A 16,179-nucleotide genomic window follows, 5' to 3' on the forward strand; every position below is an offset into this window, starting at 1 on the left:
TTCTGTAAAAGTTCTTTTTGCTAGCTTTGCATCCCAGTAAAGGTCAATGGCAAGCTTCCATTAAAATTAACAGAAATAGAAGTTTACTGTTACTGCATGTTAATTTGTTAATTCATATTTCAGTATATTATATTTCAATATTATTCATATATATGAGGGACAATCATGCATATTATAGGGATAATAGCTACTTAATCCAGAAGTGCCGTGTGCATAAATTATGCATATACCGATTCTAGAATTATCTATCTAATCTGAACTTTATGAGAAAATACTGGTCTTTCAGTTGGGTATTACACTTCTCCAAGCATTCACAGTACGGAACATAGTATGGCATTCATTTCAGGAAAGCAGGGGAACACACTGCCTTGCAAACTGGAGACAGCCACACTGGCCATTCAATCAATGTGTAGGGGTGTTGGTTAAGGCTTAAAACTTTAGCAACATCTAAGCTGCGTGATTAATCCTCTGTATCCTTATTTTACTTTGCCTCGTTCAAAGTTTTTGCACAAGCTTGGTGTACAGGAACTATATGGAAATCTGTGTTACAGAATTATATATGTAAGGAAATAATGACATTTTAAAATTCCAGTGTGCTGGAATAATATTCTTATAACTTGTAATTTAGGATTCAAATGAATTTAGCAGTCTCAAACATGAAGTTACTTTAAACCATTATCATGCTTACACGATAGAAAAACAGTTTAATATTCATAATCATCAGGTTAACTTCATGTTGTAAGTAAAGAGCTTGACTAAAAATAATAAAAAATTCTGATTATCTGCTTCACTAGAGATCCAAGAAGTGAATGCAAAGTATCGGTAAGCTTTGAAATACTTTGCTCAAGCTCTTTATTAAAATCAAAGATGTGATTGCCTAGTGACTTAATGATGTCAGCTGTGCTAACAGACAAAATGATAACTTTTAACAAAATTAAAATTGACATTTATTTATCTATGACATTCCTGAAAGTCTTACACAATTAATGCATGTCAAAAAAGTCCATTTCCATCTACAGTAGCATTCACAAATCAGGAGGATAATCTAAGTCCTTGCGAAATTAAGAAGCTGCAGCAGTAAAAATCTGACTGATGTTGTTAACTGTTTTTGCTAAGAACTCTTTTATTAATTGACAAAATCTGCTGATTTTTTTAATCCTTCATATATACTTGGGAAAAAACTCCCGATCTGAAGTAGAAAAAAAAAAATGCTACTTTAGTATGGTATTGTTGACCCTGGTAAATAAACCATTTAAGCAAAGGAAAGTAAATTAACCAGGAGCAGGAAGAAGTGAATTGGGTCTTGGTATCTTCTGTGAAACTGACATGCATTTCTCTTGTTGTGCTGTCTATCTCAAGGTTTAATATTCTCACTATGTCATTCTAACTTTGTTATTTTTACTTAAAGTTAAGGTTATATTTTACTCATAGAATAATTTCTTTGATTAAATAAAATAATATTTTAATTGGCATTCCTTTTTACATATTAGCTTGTTTTATCTTTCTGTGAAAAACAGACTTTTTGAATACCAGTTTGCACTTCATACATTTTTAACTTGTTCTTACTTTACAAGGGTCTATTATCATATTTGAGGAAAAATATTTATGTAACTTTAAACTAATTTCAGGTACTAAGTCCTACTCCTGGTGCCCCTTCAATTATACATTACATTCATATCTTCAAAACACATTTTTTTTCCCACATTGTAACATATACGAAATAGTTTGTATCTCCCTTAAATAATTTGTGGCTGTTTACCTGTATTTTCTGTAGACTTGCTGAAGCTTCACTGATATCCTGAGGTACATCGAAGCATTTGGCTGTGGTGACTTTTGCATTGACCAGCCACTGCTGGAAGTCCCTGAAACTTGTTCGAAACCTTTGCTGCAAGATCTGCTCTTTACTCTGACATCCCTTTGAAGCTTGCAGGCAGAGGCTGGATTTATCACAACAGGGAAGCAGAAGAGAACAAGGGAGGGAAGAAAGGCAGGACTCTGTTAGGTGACAATGCTATTGTTTAGTTCTCTGAAGGTTATCTTGGACTCCTCCCACCAACTGTAAGCACTTAACTGAGACACCAGGAAATCCATTAGAAGTTTCAAATTCCTTAAAAGTGAAGCATGTAACTTGGGTTTCACAGATATGACAGATAAGCATTTCTAGAGTGATTCAGTACTCCTAAGTACAGTTTCTGAAAGTCTTTTCCTATCTAGGCACAGGACAGGGAAATACAGCAATTACAAATTGAACTTCAATGACATAGTTAAAATTATAACATTAGAAAGGATAAACTTAGGTCATCATGCCTTTCTTCTGCAGTTACAGAAGCCAAAAGCTACAACCCCTGCAAGAGACAGCATGTGTCATGTGTCTGAATTACAGGTGTCAACAGCTACAGTGACCTGAGAGAAAGTAAGAAAACAAACATTAGCTCTCCTGAGATGGGGTAAGACAGGTGTAAAATAAAGAATAAAATTACATAAATAAATAAACAAACAAACAAATAAATAGCTGTTACAACTTGTTCCTTTTTCTGGCAAATGAACCATACCTGCACCTCAGTTTCTTACAAGGATTCCTCCTACAATAGATCAGGTGCTGGCTTAAGCTCAGTTTGGCAGCATACCCTGCCGTTAATAAAAAAGATAAAGTTCTACTTTTTAAACTCTCTATTGACAGCACTATTGAAAAAATGTTTCTAATCACTGTCTGCTTCTGTTTCAAATTTTAAAATTCCAATTAATGGTTCCCTACAACGAAGCTTGCATGCAAACACATAAGGGACTGATTACCTATAAACAAGATGAAAGTATACCTGTTATACTCCTTAATCAACCCAGAAACTTTTGAAGAATGGGTGCTCAAATCTCTAGAAAATCTACAAAGATCATTTAACTGAGTCTTGATCTCATCTATCATGTGTTCAGACTTTATCAGAGCATTCGATGTCTCCTGTTAAAACAAAAGAAGTAAACAATATTTATCAATAACTTAAAAAAAATCATTCAAAGTTCTAATTCAATTTTGTTTATATTTCATGTGTATCCACTTTTGATAGTATTTTAGCAATTAAATACACAGGAGCTCAGAGGTTTATTTGAAATTATGGGCTTCCAGAGGCTCCATTTCTTCAGCTTTCTTAGCTCAGAAAGTTTTCACTGAATAGTCCAAGACATGCATTTTGTCTTAATAAATGAGATATGGTATTGTCAACTAGCTGCGTGTACATTAAATTACTTGCAACTAAGGAATGGAAAGTCATAGGATCATAAAATGGCTTGGATTGGAAGGAACCTCAAGTATCATTATGTTCCAACTCCCATGCCACAGGTAGGGTTGCCAGCTGCTAGATCAAGTACTAGATAAGAATGCACAGAGACCCATCCAACCTGGCCTTACGTAATTCTGGAGATAGGACATCCACAGTCTCTCTGGGCAACCTGTTCCAGCACCTCACCACTCTTTCAGTCAAAAACTTCCCACTGACATTTAATCCAAATCTTCTCTTCTTTACTTTAAAACCATTCCCCTTAGTCTTCACCATCTAATCATATAAAATTTTGATTTCTATCATGTTTATAAACTCCTACTAAATACTGGAAGGCCACAGTGAGGTCTCCCCACAGCCTTCTCTTCTCCAGGCTGATCAAGACCAGTTCCTTCAGCCTGTCTTCATAGGGGAGGTGCTACAGTCCTTAGATCATCTTTGTGGTCCTCCTCTCCACCTTCACATATTTCCTGTGCCTCAGACCTGGACACAGTACTCCAGGTGGGGCCTCACAAGGGCAGAACAGAGGGAGACAATCACCTCTCTCATTCTGCTGGCCACTCTTCTTCTGATGGAGCCCAGAACACCATTGGGCTTTGAGGTTGCAAGCCCAGCATGAGTTTAGTATGCTCAATAAAACTATTTTGAGCTGTGCCCGAAAAAAATGAATTTACATACAAAATTTCACAAAGTTTCTAAAGCGAGCGTCATTAGGATGGAGCCAGGCTCTTCTCAGTAACATCCAATGATAGGACACAAGGGGCAAAGGTTGCAAGCTTGAACACAGGAGGTTCCACATAAATACAAGAAAAACTTCTTTACAGTGAGGATGACAGAACACTGGAACAGGCTGCCCAGAGAGGTTGTGGGTTCTCCTTCTCTGGAGACATTCAAACTCACCCAGCTGTGTAACTGTGTGACCTGATCTAGATGTTCCTGCTCTGACAGGGGGACTGGACTACATGATTTTTTGAGGTCCCTTCCAACCCCTGACATTCTGTTATTCTGTGTGATTCTGTGATCTCCACTGTGGAACCCTGCCAGTTACTCCAGCATAACTAGCAGTGTAGACTTGCTCCTTCTCTCATTACAAATGAAATTATTACGGAATTCCTAAACTAACAGGGATGAAAAAAATAACCATCTTTTAGCTAGCTACACTCACTGCAGCAAAAATTCTGCAGTGCAGGCAAGCCAGAGCATTTGGCATGCAGGCATCAGTTTAACACTTTGGCTAAATCTGAGGTCCAGACTGGAAGAAACACATACAGTTGTAAGAAACTAATCACAAGAAAATGAAGATGGATTAGCAAGGAGACAAAGGAAGTGGGGCAAGGAAGCCTATCATTTGTGTTTCTGAATCTATACAAAAGCATAACTGAAAATATACAAAGTAAATGGTTTGCGATTGTCTATCAGAACAAAATTGAATGCTTAGGAAAAACACAAACTAAATGTGCAAAAATACAGCAAAAGGTTTGCATGAAAAATAGTGCATTTTAATTATGACCTATGTCTATACAGAGACACTGAATCACTGAGAGCACTGTTCCAGCGACTTGGATTTAACTTCAAATCCAATAATTAACAAAATAATTTGCTGAATTTCAAATTCCAGATCTGGTGCTGTTATGTTGCACATATCTAAAAGGAGCAGGGCTTGAGTACAGGATAACAGAGTGAGCCTGCTGATTCAGAGAATTAGGAAATGCATTTTTAACTTGTGGCCTTGGTTTACATGACAACAGAATTGCTGTGAGACAATGGAAAGAGAGTGCTGCAATGCTGTTTTACATTTACAATAGCTCCCATCTTCTTGGTTCAGAAACTGAAGGACTACTGTAACTTTCACTGAAGTTATTTTAACACAGGAAGGGAAGGATAAGGTACTGTGTATCTTTATAGCTGTGAATCATATGAATCTAGATACATACACCTAAGTATCTTGATTATTGTGAATACATATACGACACATATATATACACATATATGACACATATATACATGTGTGTGTGTGATATATATACACATGTGAAATATTTCCTAGAAGAGTAAACTAAACAGGAAGTGCCTCTTGTTTCTCTGAATTCCACTACATTCCACAGCGAAGCAGTCAGCAAGTATACGAGTTTCCAATACAACTTCAAACACAGGACAAAATCTTAACGTTCACAATGCAAAGGATAGTTCAAGAAACAGAATGTATAAACTTAACACACGTGTGACAAATTGTAAGAAAGCAATCACTCCTGCTGCTGCTCAGCGTGTAGGAAATGCCTCACATTTTCTCAGTTGCAGACTGCTTGCAATGTTGAGCAGCCTGAGGAGAAGTTTAGAGGCAGTATGATAGTTCTTTCATTTTCCTACAGCTAAGCCCAACTGTTAACGTCTGAGCTCCGGGCAGGACTTGCTAAGCCTTGGACAGCAGAGGCCAAATAAATACCTTCTGTAAACAGTGCTTGCTTTGAATACAGCTACAGAAAAGCTTGGCAAGTTGGAATTTTTTACAGAGATTTTTCACAAATGAATCGCATTATTTGCTACTTCTCCCATTCTTTGACTGCGCCACCGGGCAGAAGTTGCCTGTCCTCAGTCACTGTACATTTACAACCCAAAAACCGCTTAGAAAAGAGAAGCGAGCTTACTTTCTCCTTGCGCCAGCTCTCCACGATCTCGCTGTCGGTGTGACGGCTGTCGAGGGGAGCCAGGCTCTGCGACCAGGCAGCCAGCAGCCCTCCGAACCGCTGCACGGCTTCCTCCAGCCGTGCAACTTGCGCGGCGAACTCCTGCTCCGACACGGCCATTTGGCTCAGCACGTCCCGCAGACTGCGCTGGCTCTGGAAAGCGCTTTCTTCCCACTGCTTCCAGTCCAACTGCAGGGCCTGCATCTCAGCAATAAGAAGCTGGCACCCGCCGGCACTCGTGCTGCGCTTCGCCGCGGGAGCAAGCGTCTCCACTCGGCCGAGGCGGCCCGCTCCGATCTGGCGAGAGTCTACCAGCTCCTGCAAAGCAACATCGCCATAGTAACAGGACACAGCTGGGAAGGGGGCCCGTCACTCGTGGTGCAGCCGCAGTGCAGGCCGCCCGCTGCTCCGAGCTGCGGATCCAGCGGTACCGCTTCGGGAACAGCCATGCTGCGTGCGGAGCGGCACGGGTCTGAAGCGCAGTTAGGAGAGGGAACGTGCCGTGTGATGATTGCAAAGCTGTTCTGAAAGCTCCATAAGCTTAGGGGAGAAATAATTGTGGCTTAGATACTGAAAAATACTGCTTAGGTTAAGATGCAGAAAATAACTCTTTTGTGATGTTTTACACAAGAATCACTGGCACAGAGCTGTTCGTGTCAGTTTTAAGAACAAAAGCTGTGCTGCTCAGAAAAGCAAGCATTCAGCAGTCTACTCGTGAGCTGTGCTGTGCCATAATTGGTTGCACATGTGGCTTTGTGCTTTTGGTAGTTTCTTCCCGAATTCTTTCTCCAGCAGACTGTTTCATCCTTACACAAGCTACAGGAGAATTTGGTAGTTTTCAGCTTTAAAAGTTGGAAAGTATGAGTATTATTCCAGACCCTATGTGCTAAAGTAATCCTTATTCTCTTGTTAGTGTTATGAACTAAGAACTACTGTCTTCTCCCTTTCTCATATTATACATGAGTCTGAGCACAAAGGAGGCTAGAAACTATGCAAGAGTAAGCAGGAGGCGTGTCTGAAGTTGATCTGGCTGTCCTGAAGCCTCCTCTAGTCTGCTCACTGGCCCACTCTTGTTTAGGAGCAGGCTAAAACACTGCTAGCACAATGTAAACAGCAGGAATGAACAAAACACAATTCCTGCTTGAATGCTACATTTAGAAGTGCACAACTGTCTTATCAAATGCCTAGGAATGGACAGACACATTGAGATGCCAAGGTAAGGAGAGTACATATAGAGAGGCGACACATACACCTCAAATGTGTTTAGGGAGAATGATCCTTGCACTATTTCACACATCTCCAATTCATGCAAATCACAAAAGGTTCTTTCTCACTTTGATTCAGCAGCTGTACTTAGCAGTTTTAAGGGTGAGGACAGGGCAGTGCTCAATCAGTAAAGTCACAATCTTGTGTAATGCCACTGGGCTTCCACTCTTGAAAATTGTTTCCATGTATGAGCTGGCTAACCCAGTTCTGATTGTGCTTTCACTACCTTAGTAAAGCTAAGGAAGGGAGGCAGTAACACATCATAGCTTAGAAAGTGTGTTTTCAGCTCACTGAAACGTAATGTCCACTTCAAATAAACAAAGAACAAGATTGCAGAGTTTTAATTCTCTGGATTATAGGTTCTGAATCACAGATGAAATCATGATAGCTAACATTTCTTACATTTATTTTGGCCAACTTCTTCTGTATCACTGATGAATCTCCAGTTGCATCTGACCAGCGGTGCAGCTCTTCCTTTGCAGAATGAAGCCAGTCTGTGAATTCATGCACTGCATCGAGATATAGCAAATGGTCCTTCACAATATCTTCCACTTTCTTCATTTTCTCCTATTGTTTAGGAGGAAAAACAAACAAACAAACAAACAAACAAAATCATTAATATACTTAAACACTTGTCTTCTGTCTAGACTTTAATGATATAGAGAGCTGCTCTACACCGTGCTACAAAATAACAAGGTCTAGTTTAGGTTTGTCTAGGCAGGAATGCTGGTAGAAACACAGCTCTTATTTAGAAGGAAGTCTCCATAAATACTAAACAGAGTCACAGTCCTCCCATATGAAGGTCACAAATGAGTAGTCTGCTGTTTGAGAGTGCAGCAGATGTTTAGGGTACCAAGTTGTGTTTTAGCCACCAGATCAGAAATAGTGGCCATCCCCAAGTCATCACTCTTGTACCCTTAGAGGACTCTTTCCCTGGTACAAACATGCAATAACAGCATGGTTCCACAACAGTATTTCAATGTAACCTTAAACTGGGGCAAGATTACCTTAATATAATCAGATAAAATACTGTTCTGGTCTAGACTGGCCTTGAGTCTGACTATGTCTATTTGTTATTAAATTAATAAGAAATAACTCTCAGGAATATTTATCAAAACTAACCAAAAGTGAACTGAGCTAATTCAGTAGCTTTAAATAGATTACAATCCTAAGTGGATACATAGATGTAGACCTAATTATCCTTAAACTCATTTCAAAGAGTTCTATTTATATAACAGAATAAAATGGAATTTACATTTAATTTTGAATAACTCAACAGTCAAATATTATTTTCAAAATTAATTAGATCATTACATTTTGCTGTTCCTTCGGAAAATAATAATCATAATTTCTTTGAATATTTCCTTGATGGTTAACAACTAAACAACTATGACCTAAAGTTAATCCTTGAAGTTTTCATATCTTTATGCTTTTGATGCAACAAGCATGTAAGACAATGTCCACATGTGCCTGACCTAAAAAACATAAACATCATCTTAAGGCAGTAAAATATCCTCATGGTAGGCAAACATGCACCTTACTTACTTAATTTGCACCAAAATATAAGAACAGTAGAGCGAGAGCATAGTGGGAAATAGCAATTTGAGCTGGTCTCCTCTGGAGGCACTGTTTTCTACCAGTTTCAGTCTGTATTGTTCTCTCCCAAAGAAAAGACTGTGAACTTGTCAATAAGTCCTGCTATTACAGGAAGTGGAGAAGGGAGCAGCAGCTTTTCCTGGCACATCATCAGGTCAGTCTTGTCTCATCCTCTCTGTGTGGCACCAATTCTTTTCTCAGCCTGGTGGCCCTATGCTGCTGTGGGACGCTGCTGCCACACAGATGATGAGTTAACAGCAGTTCACAGTCCCCATTCTCCACAAAACAGAGGACATACAGCCACCAGAAACACAGCACAGCCTCAGATTGGCAGAAAGAGACATAAAAAAAAAAAAATCTACTAGGTTTTATAAACACCCTTTGAAACAGTCAGATTTGGTGACTAATGTTTCTGTATTCCTGTTAACCATTACCTTCATTATAACCATGTGGCTGCATTTCTCTCAGCATTCTTCACTTCAAACAAATGAATCCTGCCCCTTACATGCTCTTCTTGTAACAATTCCATTTACAAAATAAATAATGAAAAATGATCTCTTAGATTTCAAGTGCAAGTTCTTTATGCAGAATATGCACAATCAAGTTTCAGACATTTTTTTTTTAATCCCCCTACAGATACTGCCTTATGTTTATGTTATTTGAAGTACACTTACTACCTCTTTGCCCTCTTGACCATATTTTGACAGTTCTTTTGGAATTGTCATTGGACTGTCCAAGATAGCTGAATATTATTTGCAAGAGTCACTCTGCACTCCCTTCTCCAACTCATCAATAAAGAAGCTGAACAAAACTAGTTCCCATATAGTTTCCTGGAGAATCCTAGAGTTGACACTTCTTCATTCAGAAACAGCCACTAACCTTTTCTTCCAACAATGTAATCAAATTGTAATCCATCAAAGACCTTTCTTTCAATTCTGAGGTAGCTTACTTTCTCACTTTTTCATATAGACTTTTTTTTTTTTTTTGTGGAACCTTATCAAAGGCTTTGGGGAAGTCCAAGTGTATTATTGTATTATATCCACTCTATCCCTTGTTTGTTTGTTTTGGTTGTTTTAGTTGTTTTGTTTGTTTGTTTTAATGTGCTCATTGATGTTTTAATAGAACTCCAGCATATTTGTGTTTTGGTTTCAGCTGAGACAGAGCTGACTAGAATGATGTCTATGGCTTGGCTTTAGAAGAAAAGCAATACTGATAACAAACCAAAGTTTTCAGTCATTGCTCAGCAGTGCTGTACAGAGCCATGGACATATCAGCTTTTCATACTATCCTGTCAGTGAGGAGGGCTGAGAGGACACAGGTTGTTGGGAGGGGACAGAATAACTGACCTAAACTTGCCAAAGGAATCCTTCATGCCATATGACATCATGCAGAGATGGTGGGGAACTGGCCAGGCAGACAGTTGCTGCCTCAGGACTGGCTAGGCACTGGATGTTGAATGGTGAGCAATTGCTTGTGCTTCACTTGTTTTGTTATATAACATAATATGTATGATAATTATAACTATTATCCTCTTTTTTTTTCAATTCCTTTCCACCTCCTCCCCCCCACCCCTCCATCTAAGTAAGTAATTTCTATTTCAACCCACCAGTTCTGCTTCATATTTTATTTCCCAATTCTCTCCCCCATCCCACTGGGAGGAGGAGGAGGAGTGGCTGAATGACTGTGTGGTGACCACCTGCCTGCCAAGTTAAACCACAACAGTTTTTTAAAGTTATACTTTCCAGATACCATACTGAATTTCTCAGCAGTCTATATTTATCCAACACTGCCCTCCAATTTCATTATTGAGTGCAGCACTCCAATGACATCAGCTGTACTCATGAGACTGCAGTTCCCCATAGGGCCTCCCTTGAAGCTGGCAGTGACATGGGCTGACAGTGACCACCCCACCTTGGCCAGCTTTTCGGCAATTTCTGTTTGAGCATTTCTCAAGAAACCACAGCTGAATGCCATTTGCCCACGGGCAGTTATTAATAACTAACTGCTTGGTTTAAGATTTCCCAACTATTTAACAGAAAACTCCTCTATCTCCTCTTGTCTGCCTTCTATGACAGAGAAACAGGTGTGAGAATCTCCTCAGTGCCTTCAGTAGAGAGGAACAATGCAAATTCATGGAGCTTCTTTGGTGTAGCCTTTTTGTCCCTGGGTCCATCTTTGACCTCAAAATGTCAAGGAGTCCCAGCAGTTCCCTAAATTGTATCCTGCTTCAGATAGATTTAAAGAACATTCTGCCATCAGCTTGAGCATCCTTCCAGATCTACTTGAATGGAGGACATCAGCAATATTTGCAGTACATGAGAACCCAGACAGTACTTCCCATCAGATTACTAAATGTCTGCATATTGTTTACTTCAGTCTCACAGCAACATTTGTTTCTTATTAGGTGGCCTCCTGCAGGTGTAAACGTTCCCAATAGCTAAGAAGATGTAAACAATCTCAGAGCTACTGTTACTATTCTGATTTTCATGGTAGAAGGACTCTGTGAGCTGCTCTCTTTCCTTAGAAGTTAAAGAGTACCTGTTTAACAACTGCAGTGATTAATCATAGAATGGCTTGGGTTAAAAAGAACCACAATGATCATCTAGTTTCAACCTCCCGCCCACCATATGCAGGGCCGCCAACCACCAGACCAGACTGCCCAGAGCCGCATCCAGCCTGGCCTTGAATGTCTCCAGGGATGGGGCATCCACAACCTCCTTGGGCAACCTGTTCTAGTATGTCTCCACCCTCTGTGTGAAAAACTTTCTCCTAATCTCAAACCTAAACCTCCCCTATCTTAGTTTTAAATTATTCCCCCTTGTCCTATCACTATCCACACTTGTAAACAGCCATTCCCCCTCCTGTTTAAATGCTCCCTTCAAGTACTGGAAGACCACAATGAGGTCTCCCTGGAGCCTTCTCTTCTCTAAGCTAAACAAGCCCAGTTCCCTCAAGCTTTCCTCATAGGAGAGGTTCTCCATCCCTCAGATCATCTTAGTGGCCCTCCTCTGGACCCTTTAATGACTTGAAATAACACAGAATACTAGCATATATATTTCTGAAAATAAGATTTCTCTTTCTGACCATGTTTTGTGCTCAAAGAGGCATTCCATTTTTATATTTCCTGGTAAATGTGTGCTAGGAATGAATGAATAAATAAATAAAATAAAAGAACTAGAGGAAAATAAAACTAGAAGTATATCCAAAATATAATTGTGTACATGAAAATATTATTGTATACACAAAACTAGGAATAAAATATATGCCCTTCAATTTTCAGAAACTCATATCCACAGCAGTTTCAATTCCCAACATCTTTTTGCATTCCAGTGAATTTTTAGTAAACTATACAGAATTCTTTTGTTAGATTCAACTGTAACAAAAGGCAAGACCATTCAAATACATTCAGGCACTGTAAAATTTAGAAAAATCAAAATTTTAGCCTTATATACAGTTGTTTTAAAATGTTACCTGAAATGGAGGCCTTTTCCTTTATCTTACCTTGGCCACAGTTGTGATGTCATTAAACTGCGTTTTTAGTTCTTCCTGAGCTGCTGCTCCAAAAGAATCATCCTCAGTTTTTTCGTAAAGTTCTGCAGTTTTATCAACAAGTTGCTGCAAATCACCAGAGTAATCCTCTATCTCAGAAACAATAGCCTGGAAGTAGTCCAGCTGTGCAAACTTCTCCTTCAGACCTAACTGTGGTTCTAAAGGCTGCTCCACTTTGTGATCCATTTTCTCTAACCACTGCTCCATCTGGCTTTTCCTTTCCAAATATTCATTCCACTGGTTGATGAGGGACTCTAAGCAGCTTACATTAAAAGAAACATAAAAGAAACATTAAAAAAAAACATTAAAAGAAGCCACCTGGGAAGTTGGTGGAGTCACTGACCCTGGAGGTGTTCAAGAAGCATTTGGATGTTGTGTTGAGGGACATGGTTTAGTGAGAACTATTGGTGATGGGTGGATGGTTGGACTGGGCAATCCCGTGGGTCTTCTCCAACCGTGGTGATTCTATGATTCTATATGCAGTACACGTGAGAACTTTTGGAAGGTCTAAACAAAGAAAGGTCTGTTTATACATCATTACACTGTGTAGTTATCTGTAATATGTTTAGAATATGGTTTTTCCTCCATCTTGTTTTAGTTTTCTACATCAGCTTAAATCCAAGCTATTCTAGAATTTCTGTGTTCTTTGGGCTACTACATATAACCTGATACAACTTCTTCTCTAGTGCAGGTTGCATGAGCAATGTATATCCCACACTAATGAAATACACATTGCATTGTCTGCGTAGCAAAGTAAAATACAGAGTATTAGTGGAGCTTATTATGGTCACAGCAATAAAATGTACAAGTTATTGACAATTAAGCAGTATTCCAGTGACTCTCTGAAGAACAAGTCAGTTATATATAGTCCATTTCACCATTAATAAAACATTGTATTTATATATATACTTTATATATATTGTTCCTCCTAGCAGATCTCCCAGTCTCTCTGGGACTCTCTGGGACTTGTTTTGAGGAATACATTTCTGATTTCACTGGACTTAATAGGAGTTATGACTGGTAAGGATTTCATTCAAAATGTGATTTCCTCCCCTAATATACAAAATATTTTATGACATAAATTGGGTGAAGTTAGAATAAAACCTTAAAGCATACCATTACGAATTTCTAGATCAAATTATATTACAGCTTTTGTCTATGAGATAGAGGCATCAATGTTAACTGAAGAACTCCTGTTCTCATATATCGTAGCCCCTCCCATAATTGATATTTAAGAATGAGAACTTAGATGTTTAGATTAGAGATCTATGACTGTTTTCTAATGCAGAGAAAACTCTGATGTTATTAAAAACTAAGGAACTAGAATCATGCAGAAGTCGAATTTCCATCCAATATTGATTATGATGATGGAACTTACATTGCTTGTAAAACTCATAGATGACAAAAATAGGGAAGGGCTAATGCTAGTTTTAATGACAGAATTTAAATGTCAGATGTTCAAAGAAATGAAAGAAAGGTGGAATTTGGTAGTGAAAAAATATCTTTGCCTAGGAAGGAGTAATCAGATCTGCAAATACAAAAATTGAGAACAGCCTGGTTTAGTACTACGGAAAGCAATTCCAGAGGACAAAAAAATAAAATAAATTTAAGTAATGTGGTCCCATTGGAAAGAAAATAAGAAACTGTTCTAGAATGGATTAAAAATGGTGAAGGAAATCAAAAGCAACAACATTCTATTCAGAAATAATGTGGTCTGAAATGCAGTTGAAATATCAGCCTACTTTCAATTAATATCTTTCTTGAATATTAAATCCTCCTGCATGACATACTAGATCACATGAGAAATGACCATGTAATCCAAGGCAGCAAGAACAGCTTCAGCAGAGGAAGGCCATGACTAACCAATCTGTTGGCCTCCTATGATGGAGTGACAGCACTGATGAAGAGAGGGAAGGGAACTGATGCTATTTACCTGGGCTTATGCAAGACCTTTGACATGGTCCCCCACCAGATCCTTATCTTCAAATTGGAGAGATGTGGATTTGATGGGTGGATGACCCAGTGGGTAAGGAGTCAATTGAAAGGCCACAAAGGGTGGTGATCAATGGTTGTATGTCCAGGTGGAGGCTGGTAACAAGTGGTATCTCCCACAGGTCTGTCTTGGGACCGGTGCTCTTTAACACCTTTATCAATGACATCGATGTTGGAATTGAGTGCACCCTCAGCAAGTTTCTTATGGCACCAAGCTGAGTGTTGCAGTGGACGCAATGGAAGGAAGGGATGCCATTCAGAGGGACCTCAACAGACTTGAAAGGTGGGCATGGTAGAATCTAATGAGATTCAACATGGCAAAGTGCAAGGTTTCACACTTGGGCCAGAGAAATCCCAGGCATACACACAGACTGGGAGGAACAACCCCTTGAGAAGGCCTGAAAGAAAGACCTATGGGTCCTGGTGGATGAAAGAGTGGACTCCTATGTGCCATAAGGTACTACTCATTGGTGCTAAGCAAGGTGTCAGGGTTTGACCTGTGTTTTTCAGCAAGTTTTACCTCTGCCAGCTCATGGATGTGCTGATGATGTCATTCCATACATCCTTCAGTTTTTGCAGCTCTTTTTGTATCACCTTTTGTCCTTCCTCATTGCTGCTTCTGAGTGCTTGTTCACCTTTGCCAATAGCCATGTTCAGCTTAACTTCACCATCACCTTTGAGTAAGAGGATCTCCTGTGGGGCAAAATATATCAAAATGTTAAGTGAAGTCTGCTGACAGTTGAAGGCTGTTATTCTTCCAGCAGAAGACACCATTTCTGAAATCATTTACCCTTGAAAAGCATGTCGAGTATGAATTCCTAGGCACCTGTTTTTTTAAGTGCTTATCCCTTGTTATGTGTAAGGAATCTGATGGTTTTCCCCACAGCTCCACAGGTATTTCACTGCATTGGTCATCCTAAAACATTGCTTACTTTGCAGCAGATAATGAGTAGGTCCCCGCACAGAAAGACAGTGACACACAGTTGACTAGGTCTCAAGAGCCCATAGTGCTCTATATTGATGATCTTTCCAACTGATGTCTATCTAGCCTGTTCCCCAAAACCTCCTGTAATATATATATATGCCACAAGCTTTCTAGGTGAATAGTTTCAAGGCTTTCTCCATTAGACAGATTTTGAATCTGAATACACACTTTCATAGTTGGTTATTTCTTGTTAAATGTAATACTTCACATCCCTCTGCATTAGACTTCATCCTGTTTCTCACACTGCATCTCCCAGTTTGTTAAGATGGTTTTGAATTCAAATCGTCTTCATAACAGTGTAAAAAGATACAATACAAACCCATTCCCCTTCCACTGATGTGGCCATCACATAGTGTTAATATTGATGATGCATAAAGTCCAGTCCTACCATTTTTTACCTGAATTTGTGTCAGCCGTCGCTCTAGTGTGGCTTTGCTACCAACTGTACTCTCAGCCGAGGCCAGTTTTTCTTGAACCTCTTTCACCCATGACCACATGCTCTGTAGTGCCTCCTCCAAAGTGAGGTGCTCCTGGAGTGCAAGTTGACATGTTTGCAGCTTCTCCTTGACAGTTTTGACCATGTTTTGATAATTGGTGAGATGCTGAGAGGCCAGGCGCACTTCCCTTCCTGCACCATGTCCTTCCTCATTTAAAGTCTGTGCAATTTGGGCCAGCTTTTCACAAGATTCCCTGAAAGAATTGAGATTGCAAATCAATTTTGAAAGGCATATGACATTGTTATAGCACCTATGAGAAGTTATGAAGACATAATCACATACTTCATCAGTGTTTGAGATCCTAATTAACAGAAAAGTAAGTTGGAAGAGATTTAAAAGAA

At 39.3% G+C, this 16,179-nt stretch overlaps 1 protein-coding gene across 15 annotated transcripts in view; it reads right to left on the reverse strand.

The window, feature by feature from the left end:
- SYNE1 (spectrin repeat containing nuclear envelope protein 1) overlaps positions 1-16,179 on the reverse strand; it is a 280,905-nt gene that overhangs the window by 139,832 nt on the left and 124,894 nt on the right. For all 15 annotated transcript variants that reach the window (XM_015858221.2, XM_015858220.2, XM_032443851.1 and 12 more), the window contains 7 exons: positions 15,740-16,031; positions 14,877-15,049; positions 12,317-12,626; positions 7,622-7,786; positions 5,915-6,271; positions 2,817-2,953; positions 1,760-1,937 (listed from right to left, as the gene is read on the reverse strand). In XM_015858221.2, the coding sequence (XP_015713707.2) occupies positions 1,760-1,937; positions 2,817-2,953; positions 5,915-6,271; positions 7,622-7,786; positions 12,317-12,626; positions 14,877-15,049; positions 15,740-16,031 (1,612 nt within the window). The remainder of the gene's footprint in view (positions 1-1,759; positions 1,938-2,816; positions 2,954-5,914; positions 6,272-7,621; positions 7,787-12,316; positions 12,627-14,876; positions 15,050-15,739; positions 16,032-16,179) is intronic.

The sequence above is a fragment of the Coturnix japonica genome, chromosome 3, assembly GCF_001577835.2.
Source record: "Coturnix japonica isolate 7356 chromosome 3, Coturnix japonica 2.1, whole genome shotgun sequence".
NCBI classification, from domain to species: domain Eukaryota; kingdom Metazoa; phylum Chordata; class Aves; order Galliformes; family Phasianidae; genus Coturnix; species Coturnix japonica.